Source organism: Macrobrachium nipponense, chromosome 24 (genome assembly GCF_015104395.2).
Source record: "Macrobrachium nipponense isolate FS-2020 chromosome 24, ASM1510439v2, whole genome shotgun sequence".
NCBI lineage: Eukaryota > Metazoa > Arthropoda > Malacostraca > Decapoda > Palaemonidae > Macrobrachium > Macrobrachium nipponense.
In genome coordinates, this window is record NC_061091.1 from 54,353,159 (window position 1) to 54,371,364 (window position 18,206).

At 37.0% G+C, this 18,206-nt stretch overlaps 1 protein-coding gene across 1 annotated transcript in view; it reads left to right on the forward strand.

Annotated features, from left to right (window-relative positions):
* LOC135203116 (helicase domino-like) overlaps nt 1-18,206 on the forward strand; it is a 209,546-nt gene that overhangs the window by 166,570 nt on the left and 24,770 nt on the right. Inside the window, exons 27-28 of the mRNA XM_064232755.1 lie at nt 53-133; nt 1,264-1,425. Coding sequence (XP_064088825.1) covers nt 53-133; nt 1,264-1,425 — 243 coding nt within the window. The remainder of the gene's footprint in view (nt 1-52; nt 134-1,263; nt 1,426-18,206) is intronic.

Genomic DNA, 18,206 nt, shown 5'->3' on the forward strand with positions numbered 1-18,206 from the left:
AATAGTGAGCTCTCAATAGGGAATGATTTTTCAAGGCTCTTTTGAATTCCAGATTGGTGGGCAGTCTGGTACAACTCAAAAGGTTCAAGTTGCTGTATCAGGGGGACCCATTGCTGGTGTCAATCCTATTCAGGTATGTGTTTTTTATGAGTGCACACAGTAACTACTGTTATTCTTTGGACAGGCCTACATGGCTGCTTGAATCTTTTCTGATGTAGACTGTGGTCAACTGCCTCGATATCATGGGTGTTTGTTTTTTAGTACTGGCACTGAAACTTTTAATAGAAAATACTATACGTATCATATTTATATTGAATAGTTTATGAAAGGTTGGCTTCATACATTAGTTTTCCTTATTTTAATTTTTCTTTTCTTTTCCTGTATTGGGATTAATTCTACCGGTTTCCAGCTTGGCGCTAGTATTATCCTAATGTTAAGACCACAGGTTTGTTACTTATGAAAAATACAAATTGGTTAAAAATTTGTCATTTTCAAGTTTTGTTTTTGCTCACTTTTTCCAGCTTCATGGTATCGCATTTCTCCACAGTTCATGTATAGTGTACTTCCCATCATGAACCTTAACAATCCATATTAGTGCCTTTTCAGTATCTCATCCATTTTCCTTGTCAGTCCCCATTTTTCTGATACATAGACATTAGTACAGACTATATATAATCACAAGTCTTTTCTGTCTACTTATAATTTCCTAATAGGGTTTTTCTGTTTACCAGTAGTGTAGCTATCCATCACAAATTTACCTATGCTTTAGCATTTCTCTTACTTCTCTTGCAACTCCTGTTTCACATTCCATTGTGTCCCCAAGTAAAGAGAGAATGTCTGTCTCTTGTTAAACCTGCCTATTTATCAAAATATGTACTTATCTACTCTCCCCCCATTTGCATTGAGAATCTTTTACTCTTTGTATCTTTTATTTTATTTCATAATCCTAAGCCTGTTTTTGTGACAGTATTTTTTACATTAGCTACACAAAACAGAGATCCCTCCACACCTTTCTCACAACCACATGGCCCCTTCTTATTGTGCTTTCTCCTTTGCTACTTTGCCATTTGCCAGAAGGTATGTTCATTGATTTTCTGTTCTCTGCCCCATTGATTTTCTGTCCTCTGCCCTCCATTTCACTCTTCTACATTGTAAGTACTTCCACCACCACCACCTCAGATCTGAGATTTTCAAGTCTTCTGCCTAAAGCAGCTACCAATGGCCCCTTTTCTTCACTCAGTAATCGTGATTCCATTTTTGTAGGTGAGTCAAGCCGGCCGTACTCAGCTCGTAAAACCTGGAACTGTAGTAGCTGGCACAAGTGGAGTAATGGCCACTGGTAAAGTCACACGCACAGTGACTGACAGGGAGGTTGCTGCTATACTCAAACAGCAGCAGCTAAGCAAAACAGGACAGATGGCTCAGGTAAGAATCTGATTTAGGTTTCTCTGGGAAATGTTTGTCTCCTACATTTTCAAGTGGTAAATTTGGTTGGTATTGGACTAGAATAGTAGTGTATGTAGTATGTATTGTTTTCAAAACCCATTTACAAAAAAATATGGTTGCAATACTAAATATTTTACATGAACTTATGTTGTAGTAATACATTTTTGGCAGGCAGCAGTCATCAAAGCTTGTTAGGTAGCATTAATATATCCTAACAAACAGCATGGTATTTTTTATGTATTTTATTTCCCACATTTGGAGAAAGCAAGTTATGCAGACTTGGTATAAGACTTCTGATTATGTACTGGGTGGTAGTAATTATTGTTGGTGATTTATGTCAAGGGAGTGAGTAGTTGAGTATCTCAGCTGTTGTTGTTTTCTGTCATTTGAAATAACTATTGGGGGCTTTTCATGTAAGATATTGGTATGCATGTCAGAAACCTTTTTAAAAATCTGTTTTAAAAAAATGCAGCTTGAGTATAGATGATGGTTGTTATCATAATGTAGTTTACGCAAACCATTAAGTCAAATTTCTGGGCTTGAAGCCTTATAACTTAAGTAAATAAAAGTCTGATATCCACACAGGGTGGGAGCTAAAGTGAAAGTTTTTGGCCAAAAAATATCGTAATTCCATTGGTTTTTTCTTAGATTACTGCTAGACTTTCCCTTTCTTAAGTTCACTGAATTTGTTTGATCTCCCTTGAAAATTGCCAAGCCCATATGTAACTTCAGTCTCAGTATTGTCTCTTCATGGTCAGGATAAGCACTTTATAATAAAAATATTTATGATAAAGCTTGGTATAATATATGAATAGACCTTTGAGAGACTTTATCATGGAGAAATATATGTTAGATTCCAAGAGATGTATGATCATGGTTAACTATTTTTAGAAAATAACATTGAAGATACACTCAAGAAGCTGATGCATTTTAAAAATATATATATATTTATACAGTAAGACATGATTTTCATACAAACTAATCAATCATATATAGCCCTATTATGTGCAAACAGCTTTTCAGTTGCACTAACCAGATCAATTCTAAAAGTAACTCCATTGCAAGCTCCCAGTCCAACTCTTGTCATCCCACAAGTTAATCATTCTTCCATGCCGCCCTCAACCACAAATAGTGGGGGAAGGGATAACTGTAAACTTCTAAACCCATAATCTTATGAAAAGGCTGACAAAGTGTCAGAGAGAGAACAATAAGAGACACGAGTTTGTTACAAGGAGTTGCAAGGATCAAGATTACTCAAAGACTTGTTAGTCCATCCGAGGAGACATTGTGTGCTCACTTATCTGTAGGAGCAGGTTTTACTGTTCATTCACAGTGTCCTAATGATTTTGTCTAACTTTCTTTTAAACTTCCACACTCTTGCTGTTTACAACTTGTGGTGGCAATTTATTCCATGTGTCACATATCTTGTATGTAAAGAATTACCCACAATGATGTGTGTTATATCTCTTAAGTTCTAGTTTCCATCCATTATTTCTTGTATGGTTTTCATTTAACATAAATAGGTTACTGTGTACTTTTGTTATGCCTTTCATTATTTAGAATGTTTTTATTAGTTGTCCTCGAATTTGTTGTTTCTAAGCCATACATGTTCAGGCTCTCTAATAATCTTCGGTAGCCTATTTGCCTGGTGGCTGGAATTAACTTTGTGGCTCTTGCTTGTACTGCTTCTAATCTATGTACGTATGTCCTTTCTTAGTGTTGGTGACCAAAACTGAACTGCATATTCAAGATGAGGTCTACTATTGATGCTTAGAGCTGCAGTACAGTTTCCTTGTTTCTGTATTTGAACTGCCTCTTTATGTATCCCACTAGTTTCTGTGCCTTATTTTCAGCTTTTATGCACTGTTTTATGGATTTTAAGTCCTTGATAATAATGACTCCAAGGTCCTCTTCTTGTTCTACATTATTTATGTCATTCCCAAGCAGCATGTAGTTGGCATGAAGGACATTTGTTCTTATTTGTAACATTTACACTTATCCAAGTTAAAAGGCATTTGCCATCTTAGTGACCACTCCTATTTTCTTTGGATAATTTCTTGAACTTTCTACTGTCTCTGGGTTTGCTACATTTACACCAAGTTTGGTGTCGTCTGCAAATTTGGCTATCCTGCTAGTTAATCGTACATCAGTGTCATTAATATAAATAAAAACCAAGAGCAGGCCAAGGACAGAACCCTGAGGAACTCCACTTGTCACATCTGCCCATTCTGATTCTTCACCGTTTATTACGACTGTTTTCTATTAGTTAGCCAGTCTTCAATCCAGTCGGCTGTTTCTCCTACAATTCCTAAAGCTCTAACTTTTTTAATTAGTTTCTTTTGTGGAACTTTGTCAAGGGTCTTTTGGAAATCTAAGTAGAGTATATCTAATGTTCTACTACTGTTGTAAATACCAACCATGTTATGGAAAAACTTCAGGAGGATTGATAGGCAGGATCTGTTTTTTCTGAAGCTGTGTTGATTGTTTAACAACAGGTTGTTTCTGTCAAAATGATCCACAATTTGATCTGCAATTATGGACTCAAAAATCTTAGAAGGGACTGACGTTAGACAGATTGGTCTATAATCCCCTGGAAGATTGTAAAGGAAAAGCTGTGTCATCAATATCCATTTGGGAACGTCTGTAAAGCAATAGGTTGTAAATAGTTATCTGGAACTCTGAACAAGACACACCAATCACAAGAGGTAGGAAGGCAGGTACTAGGGAAAACTATGCTTTTATATATACTAGGAATATGAAGAATATGTATTGTGAAAAGGAAGAATATGAGTCATCCAAATCCCTCTCAAATGATGAAACACATCCCACTGCAAATAAAATTTTTGCACTAGGTGCCTGCTCTAAGGATTGCAAAGCGCTGCAAGTTTAACTTGGAGGTTATTGAAAATAATGAGCACAGATCCCAAGAGCTTTGATCATGAGTTGGGAGAGGTCATCCTGTGAAAGGTTCAGGTAAGTGCAAGGAAATTACTTGGTAGAGCCATTGAGATGCAGAATAGATTGAGACCAGAATGATCTAGCAGCCAGTATGTAAGAAGAAGCAAAGAGGTTATTAGTTCTGGGTTCAATGAAGATAGATCATGATGGCTTTCACCATACAAAGGAGGCTATTTGTCCAAAGAAACAACTAAGGAAAGGAAAATTATATAGGAGTCAGTTTTTGAACATTTCTTTGAAGAGAGAATGTTAGCTAAAGAACCTGGAGATAAAGCAAGTCCCACAGAATACACCTGCCAGAATGATAGGAGACCAGCAGCTAGAATGATAGTTAAAAAAAAAAAAAATAAACTATCTTGATCAGAATAATTGAGGAGGCATTTGCCAAGGGCTCATGAGGTCCGTCTAGGATGTGCAAAACCAAAGCCAAGTAACAACTTTAGAAAAGAAACTGACCACGAAAGGGCACCCAAGTTGACAAGTTCTTCACCCAATTCATGGACTTCGTTATTCTGGAACAAATTAAGATCCAATGGGTAGGGGATTTGAAGTGCAGAAGTCAGCAGGTAGCTGTAGCGAGTGTGAAGAAAAGCACATCCAAGGCAAAGTATGAAGCAGCAGGTCACAGCCACATTCTCCCTCCAGAACAGTTTGCAGTTGTCTATTTCCACCATACACCGCAGAAGTAAACTTGGAATAAAAGAAGTAGGGTGCCAGTGTTAATTGCCTCCATGGCAAATTAATGAAGGCAAGTGAGCATGTGAATAATAGCCCTATATCTGACAAAGCTTCTGGAGGGGCTGAGGCAGCAGAAGTTGGATTTAGAAATCTGGTTATCATTCCTCAAAGCAGCAACCAAGGCTTTGCACATAAGTTGAGTTGAGGATTCAGTCTTGCAAATATAAAATGACCCAATTGAGGATTTCTGTGAAGAAAGTATCATCACGGACTGTTTGCCAGAACAAGAGGAAAAGCTGAAGGTGAAGAAGAATGATGAAATCCAAAATGCTCAAAGCATAATGAGAAGCACAAGAATAAGTTTATAAACTGTAATTTATGTAACAATAAAAGTAGAAAACTTCACTTAAGAATACTTCGAGCAGAAAACAGAACTGAAGGTAACTGTTCCTATGAAACTGCTAAGAAAGGCACCTCTTCAATATTGAAAAATTAGTTACTGAAAATTCAGTGCCAATAAATTACAGTATGTACTACTGTAATTTTGTGTAATGTGTGATTTTATTAGCAATTGAACAAAAAAGCCTTAAAATCAGAAAAGTTTCTCATCTTGAAAGCGCAACATGAAAGATGTGTATATAGTGAAGCCGCACAGAAGAACGAACTTGGAAGACATATGTAAACAGTAGAGCCACACACATCCGGTTTTACGGCACCGTAACATCTAACAGAGGTGCTGTTAACTGGATATTAGCACCATAAGTACCATAAATCGCAGTTTTGGTTAATGACAGTTTTTGCTTATCAGCAACCCTCTGAGAACAGAACCCCCACCAATAACAATGAAATACAACAATTTGGACCATTCAGTACCTAACGTAAGGTACTGAATGGTCCAAATTGTTGTATTTCATTGTTTATTGGTCAATTTAGCTTTATCATAAAATTTACTGTGGTGTTTTTGTAGGGCTTGGAACGAATTAGGCAATTTACATGTAAAAGAGTTCTAGATATGAAAAAATCAGGTTACGAAGGCCGCTTCGGAAAGGATTAATTTCGTATCCCGAGGCACTAATGTACTATTTCTACCTTACAATGAGATTACTGAGTAACACAATACATATGTAATTTACATGGCCAAATTAAACTCAGTCATACCCCTACATACGAAAGTCCCTATGTACGAAAAATCCAGGTTACGAAGGCAAAGACGAAGATTTTTTGCTTCTGTGTACGAAAATAATTCAGGTTGCGAAAGGGTGTATGTACTGTAAATTCCAAGATTCGCCCTGGCCGCCGAGAACAATTTTAAAACTAGCGCGCCGCCAACTCAGTAGACTCGCCACCATCCTCCTGCTCTCCCATTGGTTCCTGATGCTACTCACTGCCGTAAGATCCTGCTCTCCTATTGGTCAGCTTCTGTCCCATCATGTCTCTATGTAAAGACGTTCCTTGACCATTTCTTTGCGGCAGCGTTATCGTAAACATATGGAATTTGTTTGTTCACATAGATTTCGTTTGTTAACGTAAATTCGTGTTAGTGATTTCGCTTTCGTTGTACTGTAAGTGTATTAATGTACAGGGTACAAGAAATTCTGTACGTACATATGTAGTAAAATGTGGAACCTTACCTTTCTAGTGAGACTAGCACTTCAGTGGCGTGGTTGGTATGGTTTTGGCGTCCCACCTCGGTGGTCGCGGGTTCGATTCTCGGCCATTCCATTGAGGAGTGAGTGATGTGTATTTCTGGTGATAGAAGTTCACCAGAGTTACCACCAGTTGGTACAGTCCCTATCTCTTCACAGGTGGAGATTATCAAGTATCTCCTGTGAGCGAGAGGCTTTTCTCAAAAGGCAGCATCGCAGATGGCAGGCGGAAAGTCACTGACAGGGTTTTACCAGGAAAAGTGGTCTGTCTACTGTGATTGGTGTCATAGACAAGTGTTTCTCCAATCAGAATTTATATTCAACAGTTAGCTATTCAACAGTTAGCTGATTTTCTGAAATACCTCAGAACAGAAAAACATCTTTCTGTATCTGCCATAAAGGGGGAATAGGGCTGCACTAGCTTTGGTTCTATGAATGAAAGGTGTAGACATTTCTTCTTCATGGGTAATAGCTATGTTAATGAAGAGTTTTGAGCAGTCTTGTTCCCCTAAGGAACTAGTCTCCCGATTGAGGTTTAACCATGCCTTTGCCTACCCTTACTAAGCCCCATATGAACCATTGCGACAAGCCATGGATAGAAACTTTACTCTAAAAGCAGTCTTCTTGTTGGCTCTAGCATTGACCAAAAGAGTATGGGAGTTACATGGTTTGTCATATGAGGTGAAGGTTTCCAGAGGTTGGAAGTTTATACTAGTCTGTGAATTTATACCAGAATTCGTAGCCAAGACAAAAAATCCATAAGTGGCAGATGACAGATTTGTCTCTTTTTCTATAACTTCTTTGGGAGACTGCAGATAACAACTTTGAAGAAATGTTTATGTCCAGTCAGGGTACTACAAGCTTACTTAAAAAAAACTCGGAATCTCAGACCTAGATGTCGAAGGCTATTTGTGAGTACGGGCTGGGTCAAGAAAGAAGTCCAAGAGTACAATATCGTTTTGGTTAAGAGAAACAATCAAGAATGCATATGTGACAGAATCTGGAAGGTCAAATCATTTTGTGAGAGCTAGAGCTACAACATCAGAGACCTGAGCTCTTCTTTGGCATTCAAGGAAAATATGTCTGTTGAGAGGAATTTGAAAGTTGTTGTTTGGCTATGTCACACAAATTTCACTTCCTTTTATTTAAAGGATGTTGCCCATAGACCCTTGGACACTTTTTCCTTGGGTCCTGTGGTGGCTGCTCAACAATTAGTATAGCTCATCCAGTAACCCTAGTGAGTCAGTTATTATCTAGTCTATGTTAAAGGTATGAACGTAGAATGAATGAGATGACTGGTCTCGTTTCTTTCCTACGTTTTCTATCTACTACTACTTTACCTGCGGGTGGTAAGAGGAAGAATACCACCATATGCTTGAATGGACTAGGTACAGGTGAGTGAAATAGCATAAGATACTTTTTAGTAGCAACACACCCCCTCTCTGTAGCAAGGAGAGAGTGGGATGATAGCAAATCCACATACAGCTAATGTGGGTTTGTCATGAGAACACAGAGCTCTCCATCTTCTGTAACTGCAGTGAACTATGTTATTGTATGAAAGACCCAGAGAAATGAACCAATAGATTCTCATATATCATAGGTTCTGAGGTTGTAGTTGATTGTCTTACAATACAGTAATACATTGACATGTGAGCATTCCGAGATACGAGCCAGCCTCAGCAAAATTTTGCATTGAGATAAGAGCACGCTTACAGATGCTAACGCTAGATGGCCGAGCGCATGAGAGCGCTCTATCCCCACTTCATTCATTCAGTTCACGTGGTCGTCAACTTCTGTACATATCTCCCAAGCATCTCCTGTATTGTGTTTGCGTTATTTACGTGATTTTCACTGTATATGTGAACATTCTTTGTAACAAGTGATGGATGTGAATATTCTTTGTAACAAGCGATGGGTCCTAAGAAAGCAAGTGTTAAAGTTGGCAGTGAGAAGAAAAAACGCATGATGATGATGGAGATGAAACATGAAATTATCAAGAAACATGAGCGTGGTGTCGATGTGAGTGAGTTGGCATGCGTTTACTAGCGGAGTACATCGACAGCATGTACAGTGATGCTCAAATCTCATGCGACATGACTCCATAGAATTTCGTTCAAAATTCACTAACTGGCAACCTAGCATGCTCCATATTTATCTATTATTTCATTGCGGAAACGCGAATATTGCATAAAATAAGGCCATAATATGTTTCATAACAGTGAAATCTGTCATATATTTCAAAACTAAGAAAATGTCAAGTGTAGCCAAATTTCAGAAAAAACTCTTTCAAAACAATTTCTAAACTTACGTTCACACATCGCTGAAGCATTTGACCAAAATTAAGTCGTCATCAAGCATCAGTTCAAATGTTAAATAAAAAAAACAAAAACAAAATTGTCATAACATTAATAATGCTTCCAAAGCAACATAAAATTTGAAATATTCGTATTTGATTACTTTTACACCTCAATGCTGAATAAAATGTAAATATGTGTATACAAAAGTAGAATGCGCCCACCGATATCAACATGTGAGGGGAGTGTGTGTGATGTATCATTAGTGTTGGTGCTACAACAACCACCCGGTGTAACATGAGTAGGTCTGCAATGAGTAGCGACAATGAAATTATCATGAAAACACTTACTTTATATGTGTTAGAGGAATAGTTGGAATTTCATACATAATTATGTTATAATTCTTAAAAATTTCAAAAATGATGGCATATAGCAAATATTCACAAATGCAATTATTCTTTTGTCAAAGCCAAGATATTGTTCCTAGGCCTAGGTGTTAGTTTTCTTTACTTTACACTTAACAGTCACATATCTCTAGTAACAATTTCTGGCCAGAAAGAGAGGTGAGGTTATCTACACATTCTTGCACTTCAAGTTACCTTATGAAAGATTGATTATACACCATAAGCGAGCAGAAGGACTTTTAAGAAAATATTATTTTAAACCACTTGAAAAACAATTGTTCCATACTCCTTGATATTAATACTTTATGATATTTTTATTAATAGCCATCTTCTCCATATAATCAAAATCATCATCATCTTTTATTCCTCAAAGAACAGGTAATCTTTATAAATAAAAACATTAGTAACAGATTACATTTCAGAAGGCTTAGAATATTTTTTAGGCCTATAAATCATTTTGCAACATACAGACAGCTTAAACACAGCCTAAAACTTCAACATTCAAAGAAAACTGGTTGTAATTCATATTCCTATCGTATTCCTCAAAGAACCGGTAATCTCTACAAATAAATTACGTAATTAGTAACAGATTACATCTCAGAAGGCTTAGGTTATTTTTTTAGGCCTATGAAACATTTTGCAACATACAGGCAGCTTAAACACAGCATAAACTTCAACATTCAAAGAAAACTGGTTGTAATTCATATTCATACTTTGAAAATGACAGTTGAGCTTATTAGGGCTACTGCCACAATGGTGCAGACGTAGGTAGTTATGTTGACCAGTTCGAGGAGCATGTTAACCCTCTTACGCCGACTGGACGTATTTTACGTCGACATTTTTTGTCTCCCGTGTGCCGACTGGACGTATTTTACGTTGACTTACAAAAGATTTTTTTAAAATTCGCGGAAAAATACTTATAGGCCCACCAGCCTAAAACTTTTGAATCACGTGCCTTGGGGGATGCTGGGAGTTCACGGATCAAGGTGTTGTTTTGTTTACAATCGTTATGCAGGCGCGCAAGCGCGAATTTCTTTCTTGCCGCACTAAAAAGTATCTGTGACACATCTCGGAAATTATTTTGTCACTTTGACATAATTTTTGTACCATTGTAAATTAGCCATTACATGAAGTATTATATATGAAAATGTGCGCATTTTTATGTAGAATACAACAATAAAATACTCATGATTGTAGCTTTTGTCAGTTTTGAGATATTTTCATATAAATAACGATAAGTGCCAAAATTTCAACCTTCGGTCAACTTTGACTCTACCGAAATGGTCGAAAAACGCAATTGTAAGCTAAAACTCTTATATTTTAGTAATATTCAATCATTTACCTTAATTTTGCAACTAATTGGAAGTCTCTAGCCCAATATTTCTATTTATGGTGAATTTATGAAAAAACTTTTTCCTTACGTCCGTGCGGTAACTCTTCCGAAAAAAATCATACATGCGATTGTGGTAATGTTTGTACCATTTTAAAATTAGCAGTTATATAAAGTTTTATATATGGAAATGTGCGCAATTTCATGCACAATACAACTAAAAACAACCCATGGTTTTAGCTTTTATCAGTTTTGAGATATTTTCATATAAATAACGATTATTGCCAAAATTTCAACCTTCGGTCAACTTTGACTCTACCGAAATGGTCGAAAAACGCAATTGTAAGCTAAAACGCTTATATTCTAGTAATATTCAAGCATTTACCGCCATTTTGCAACAAATTGGAAGTCTCTAGCACAATATTTTGATTTATGGTGAATTTATGAAAAAAATAACATTTTCTTTACGTCCGCGCGGTAACTCTTCCGAAAAAATCATACATGCGATTGTGGTAATGTTTGCACCATTTTAAAATTAGCCGTTATATAAAGTTTTATATATGGAAATGTGCGCAATTTCATGCACAATACAACTAAAAACAACCCATGGTTGTAGCTTTTATCAGTTTTGAGATATTTTCATATAAATAACGATAATTGCCAAAATTTCAACCTTCGGTCAACTTTGACTCTACCAAAATGGTCAAAAAACGCAATTGTAAGCTAAAACGCTTATATTCTAGTAATATTCAAGCATTTACCTTCATTTTGCAACAAATTGGAAGTCTCTAGCACAATATTTCGATTTATGGTGAATTTATGAAAAAAATAACATTTTCTTTACGTCTGCGCGGTAACTCTTCCGAAAAAATCATTCGTGCGATTGTGGTAATGTTTGCACCATTTTAAATTAGCCGTTACATAAAGTTTTATATATAAAAATGTGTGCAATTTCATGTAGGATACAACAAAAAAAAATTGAAGGTTGTAGCTTTTGTCATTTTTGAAATATTTGCATATAAATCACGATAAATAGAAAAAAACCACATTCGGTCAACTTTGACTCTACCGAAATGGTCGAAAAACGCAATTGTAAGCTAAAACTCTTACAGTCTATTAATATTCAGTCATTTATCTTCATCTTGAAACAAATTCGAAGTCTCTAGCAAAATATTTAGATTTATGGTGAATTTAAAAAAAAATCTTTCCTTCCCTCTGCACGCGGATTCTCCGCCACAAATCTCCGAAATGCGTATGTCCCATTCTCGGAATATTTGCTCCGTTTCATATTAGGCATTTCATAGAGTTTTATACATGAAAATGTGCGCAATTTCATGTAGAATAGAACGAAAAATATTTGAAGGTTGTAGCTTTTCTAATTTCCGAAATAATTGCATATAAATAATATATATAAAAAAAATTCGACATTCGGTCAACTTTAACTCGTCAGATATGGTCGAAAACTGCAATTGTAAGCTAATACTCTTACAGTATAGTAATATTCAATCATTTGTCTTCATTTTAAAAGAAATTAGAAGTCTGTAGGACAATATTTAGATTTATGGTGAATTTTTGAAAAAAATATTTGTTTACGTCCGCGTGTTACGAATTCATGCATTATTTTGTGATAATATTTTCTCTGTGTTGCTTTTATTGTTTTACAATGTGTTATATACCAAAATGATCGCAATTTAGTGTACATTACAACGAAAAAAAAAGTAACTTGTTACCTTTAACCGTTTTGCGCACAGAGCGATTTGAATACAATTATATATGAAATTTCGTTTTTGCGCTATCATATATCGCATTATTTATATATGATAATGATAATTTTTTTCATTTCTGATGGTTGCATACTAAACTTCAGGCAATGACAAAAAAAGGAGCCAAAAATGAACTCTTAATCTTGAAAACTAAGCGCGCTGTGATTTTTTGAAAAAAATATTTTTTCCGCTTCCGCGCTCACTCCGAAACCCCTATGGCACACGGGAGACAATTTTTTATTTACCGCTCCGGCGTAAGAGGGTTAAGAGTGCTTTCATTGATGGCACTGTTAACCTTATCACACCGCACTTTGAACTAAGCAATTAAAAAAAAAAAATCTGTTCAAATCACGCAGATTACAAAACATACCAATGCATAAAAGGGATCATATTTATATAACCATAAGGAAAATATAGCTAGCTGTGAATCCGCAAACATGTCGACATGTATGATATTAGAAAAAAAAAAGTTTAACACTACTTGGCAACGTCACGCTGAGTCTGGGAATCTGGACAATACAAAAAGAATCATGTCGCATGAGATTTGAGTACCACTGTACAATCCTCAAAAAAAAGGATGCTGTCAAGAGCAGAAGGGCTTCCAAAGGCATAACTATCATGTCTAAGTAGGGACAAATATAAAGGAACGGTATTAATTACGGTACCATCCAACTCTCTCTCCCTCCCTTCCTTCCTCTCTCATCCTCCACACACACCGCCGTTAGCTGCTATTGTCTGTCTTGACACTAAGTACTCATAATAAAACCATATTTTACAGAGCACAGTAGTAATCATAATAAAACTATATTTTACAGAGCACAGTAGTAATCATTTATTATATCGTTTTGTGTGTGTACAATATGTCGATACAGTAGTATATAGCAATTAAAAACATGTTTTTTCCATTGTTACTTTCGTTGATTTGGGTGTTTTTAGAGGAACGGAACGGATTAAATTTCTGTCAGTTATTTCATGTGGGAAAAATTGAATTGACTCACGAGCTCGGTACAGGAACGAATTATAGTACTCGTATCTCAAGGTATTACTGTATATTTATTCAAAAATGGACTAAAGGTGGCAAACTCCAATCGGTTAAGGATACTTACCTCCCACCAATGAGTAAGTCTATCCTAAAGTTAAGACCGAAGGTTTGTTTTGTATATGAACAAATGACAATTTTTTTAATCAATTTGTATTTTTCATAACTAACAAATCTGAGATCTTAGCATATAAGGCCCTACCTCAAATCACTCCTCTAACAGTCACAACTGAGTTGGAAGAGAAACTGATGCGCTCACAGGATGCCCAAGGCATTGTTGGAGCTCCCAAATACCCAATAGTTCCTGGATTACACAAGTTTATTCTTATTAATTTTACCAGATTTCTAGCTGGTGCTAGAAGATTATCCTAATGTTCAGAACTCTGGTTTGTTAGATATGAAAAATACAAATTGATTAAAAATTTGTCATTTTAGTAGCTTGATCCCTCCCACCCATAGTAAAACTCTTAAGATATATATATATATATATATATATATATTATATTATCTATATATATATATATATATATATACATATATATATAGATATATATATATAATATATTACGTATATATAGATTAGTAATAATATGGAGTTTTCACCTCGCTACTCCACTACTTTCTGTTAGTCAACTTTCCAGGCACCACGAAGAATGCACCTGTTTCTGCTAGGGACCAAGGGATCTGTATTCCCGTTATCAATATTATTGGCCAATTTCTTTCCTCTTTAACTTTTTTAAGTTTCTTTAGAGACAGGGGTGTTTGGTAATTTATTGACCACAAAGTTAGCTGGCTATAAGGAATGTGTTTGTATGAAAAAAATTAGAAATGCAATGTACAGTATTTGCAGTTTTAATGAAAGCAATTGAGGATAAAAAAGGGATTTTGACGAAGGAAAAATCTATTTCTGGGTGAGAGACCTGTGCCGCCCAGTGAAATGCTCCTTTTAGCATCATTTCAGAGGTATATAATTGCTATATATTACCAGAGAAAAAGTTGCATTGGAATGCTAGGGATGAACCCAGCTCGCTCACCCATATAGGGTGTCGGTATAGTAACTGGGGTGTGAAAACCACTGTCAGAGGCCTCGTACCAATTAGATCTCTCCCCTCTCAAACTCCCCCGTTACTACGAGGTGCCGTTCTACATCCCACCACTGTCCGCTACTACTACTTCCACCCACGCGATCCCGCTCATTCCTCATAGCAGCCAAGCTTGGGCCAATTCTGGGTGGGGAAGCAATGGGTAGGTTCACTGGGCGGCACAAGTCTCTCGCCCAGAAATAGATTTTTCCTTCGTCAAAATCCCTTTTCTGGGCTCAACCTGTGCCGCTCCGTGAAATAGTACAAGAGAAATGGTCCCATAGCTTGGGAATCAACACCTGAGTAAGGAAAATAAATTAAATTCTGAAGTTAATTAACTGTTTAATAATATATATTAATATATTTATGTATATATAGGTATTCAGATATAAGTTCAAAATTCTTGTGAACAAAGATAATAAATCAAACAGAATTATTCAAACATAATAAGTTCCAAAATTCTTGGAAACAAAATTAATAAATCAAACAAGATGTCTAAATTTAATGCCTTAAAATTAATACATATATACACTAATGGTACAAAGGGTGCAATCCAGGTGAAAAAACAAAACTACAGTAGGGACAATAAGTAAGGCAGGTAGGAGAGAAAGTAAAAAGGAAATAATCATAACACTAGACCTTATCATTATGGTTTGTAATCTTTAGGAGGAACCACATTCCCTGTTGCCACTGTTGCAAATTTTAGGGCTTCCAAGGATTTTAGATAGTGGCGTTTGAAAACTGCTGGAGATTTCCAGCCTGTATATCTTTTTAATTCATCAAAATTTATATGGTGAAAGTAATTTATGGATGTGGCTACTGCTCGTATATCATGAACAGGTGGAAATGATTCTTGGTTAGCTTGTTTAATAAAATAAAGAATCTGTTGTCTGATTCCTTTCAGGGAAATGGTTCCTCCATTTTCTTTAATAAATAAGGGCCCCGAGGACTTATTGGAGGTTCTATTCAAATATGCTTTCAGAGTGTTTGTTGGACATAAAGATGGATCCTGTGGAAGAGGGACAATCTTCCACGGAGACCATCTGTTCTGTGGATCCTCATTTTTGGCTAAAAATCTCTTGTCTGGAGAGATTAATATTTCTCCTGACGAGAGGAAATCAATATGACCCTGATCTCTAGATAAAGCTGAAAGTTCAGATATTCTAGCACCAGATGCCAGACTTACTAAAAACAGTGTCTTTCTAAGTAGTGATATATAATTACATGAATCATTAAGAGTTTCAGAAGCTAGCTTAAGTACATCATTCAGAAACCAGGAGAATGTGTGAGGACAAGTTGTTGGTTTCAATCTGGCACAAGCTCTCGGGATAGACGAGAAATATGAATCTGTAAGATTAATATTAAACCCAATCTGAAAAATCTTTTTTAAAGCAGACTTAATTGTTGTAATTGTATTGGCTGCTAGGCCTGACTCAAACAGAGTCCTGAAAAAGGTTACTGCTAGATTCATAGTCATCGTATTAACCTTCGAGTCTCTTAAAAACTTTGCGAGTTTTCTTACAGCTGAATCATATTGACAAAGAGTAGATTCTCTTTTATCTGATTCCAAAAACAGGGTATTTTGAGGATCAATTTCAGCATCTTTTTGTGCTGCAAATTTCATAAAGTCCACAAAGTTAGGGCGCACTGAATTTTTGAGGAAGCTAACACACTGAGTTTGTACTACTTGTGTTAGCTTCGGTTTGGGAATCCGCCGAGGTCGGAGACCCAGTTCCACCAGGAGAGGAAACCAATTGCTCTTGGGCCAATTGGGGGCCACTAGAGCCACCCGGCCTTTGAAAGTCCTGAGTTTGTCTAGCACTTTCTTCAACATGTTTATTGGCGGAAATAGGTAGATTCTTTCCCAAGAGTTCCAGTCTAGTGACATGGCGTCTGTGGCATAAGCCCGAGGGTCCAGGTTGGGGGCTACATAACATTTTAGTTTGTGATTGGACTCTGTGGCAAACAGGTCTATTTGGAGACCCGTCGGCTCCGGGAAACTAACTGGGTATGACCCAAAGGTCTTGAACGCCTACCAAGGTAGGTCGTACCGGCAGTAGAAAGGTAAGGGAGGGAAGAGCTCTATCGACTCCCGCCAGCCCCGGGAACCTTCCACATGAACCAACGACAATAATAGTAGGAATGAAACTAAATGAAATTCATACACAATTTAGTTCTATCCTATTGTTAATAATATAACCAATAATGGATATCATATGTAACTTTCTCCGTGATCACCCCGCTCCCTTCTTCCAATATAGTTAGCCTACACTTCAGATCAAGGTAAGGTACATGAATCTTGACTAAACCCTTAACTATGGCATATAAAATATTTTGTAGGCTAACCCTAGCTTGTCATAAGCGGAAGAAATAACAACGAAGAGGATCACGCATGAAAAATACCTGGTACGAGGACACCGTCCGGGGGCCAACCGTTAGTAGCCGGGAGAGAACACGACTTGCCACGACCCGTCGCGTGAGAGCGTACTCGTTCGCTCTCTCATCTCAGCTGATCCCCACTCATACTCTATGGTGAGTGAGTCACGTGGTACCCCATGGATGGGGTGTGGTGAGGCGTACTCCACCGAGGTGGGTAGCGAAGCAGGGACCAGCCGAGGAGCATGGCTCGTTGTGATCAAGTGGACCTTGTGACCGGCCAGGTGGGACAAACCTCCGAGAGACAGTGGATCCACGCGATCAAAATTGCTCGTAGCCTAACCCTAACACAATTACCATAAATTTACACAATTATTAATTACACAATGATACATTTATTAGATAGGTTATGATGGCAAGCAAAGAGTAATATTAAGATGAATATTGAGGGAAAAAGAGGAACATGGGGGGGGGGGGGTTGCGTGTAGCCGAGCCCTCCAAAATCGGGTAGCTGCCGACCTGGTCAGGAAGACTACATTGCTCTAACTGTTTAGATGTACACAATCGGGTAAATTACCGACTGGGTCGATAGAATTGATTAAGGATATGATCCTGTGGTCACATGGTTCCTCTCTACCATAACCTTAACTGAAGGACCTATCTCTTATATAATAATGGGTAACAAACTTAATCGAATAAGAGTTGAACTAATACTTAAAATTAGGAGTCATTTGTATAAACCAGAAACTCGTACTGGTGTAGGCTACCTTCCGAGGTCGTATACGGCCCGGTCGGGTAGTAATGCAAGCCAAAAAACCTAAATTAATTTTAGCTATAATACCACCGCGTGAAACCTTGCAAATTGACAATTTATATGCAAGATGTCTAAAGATAAAAGCAGAACGCAATTAGTATGAGGAACTAATTGCTATTCGCCATGTAAACAAAGGCTCTAGGAGGTAGTGACATCAAAATGGCTGACAGGGAGCGGCATTCTCCGACTCCCGATACTTAAATTACCCAAGTAATTAAATGTATATAGACTATCGCTACTTCGAGATCCAAAACTGATAGTTTTAATACTCAACTTGGTGGTAGAGGCTTCCAAAAGATCCGACATCTTGCACAAAATACCAAAATCACAGACACAAAAGTAACGCGTGCGCTTCTTAATGATGCTATGAAAGGAA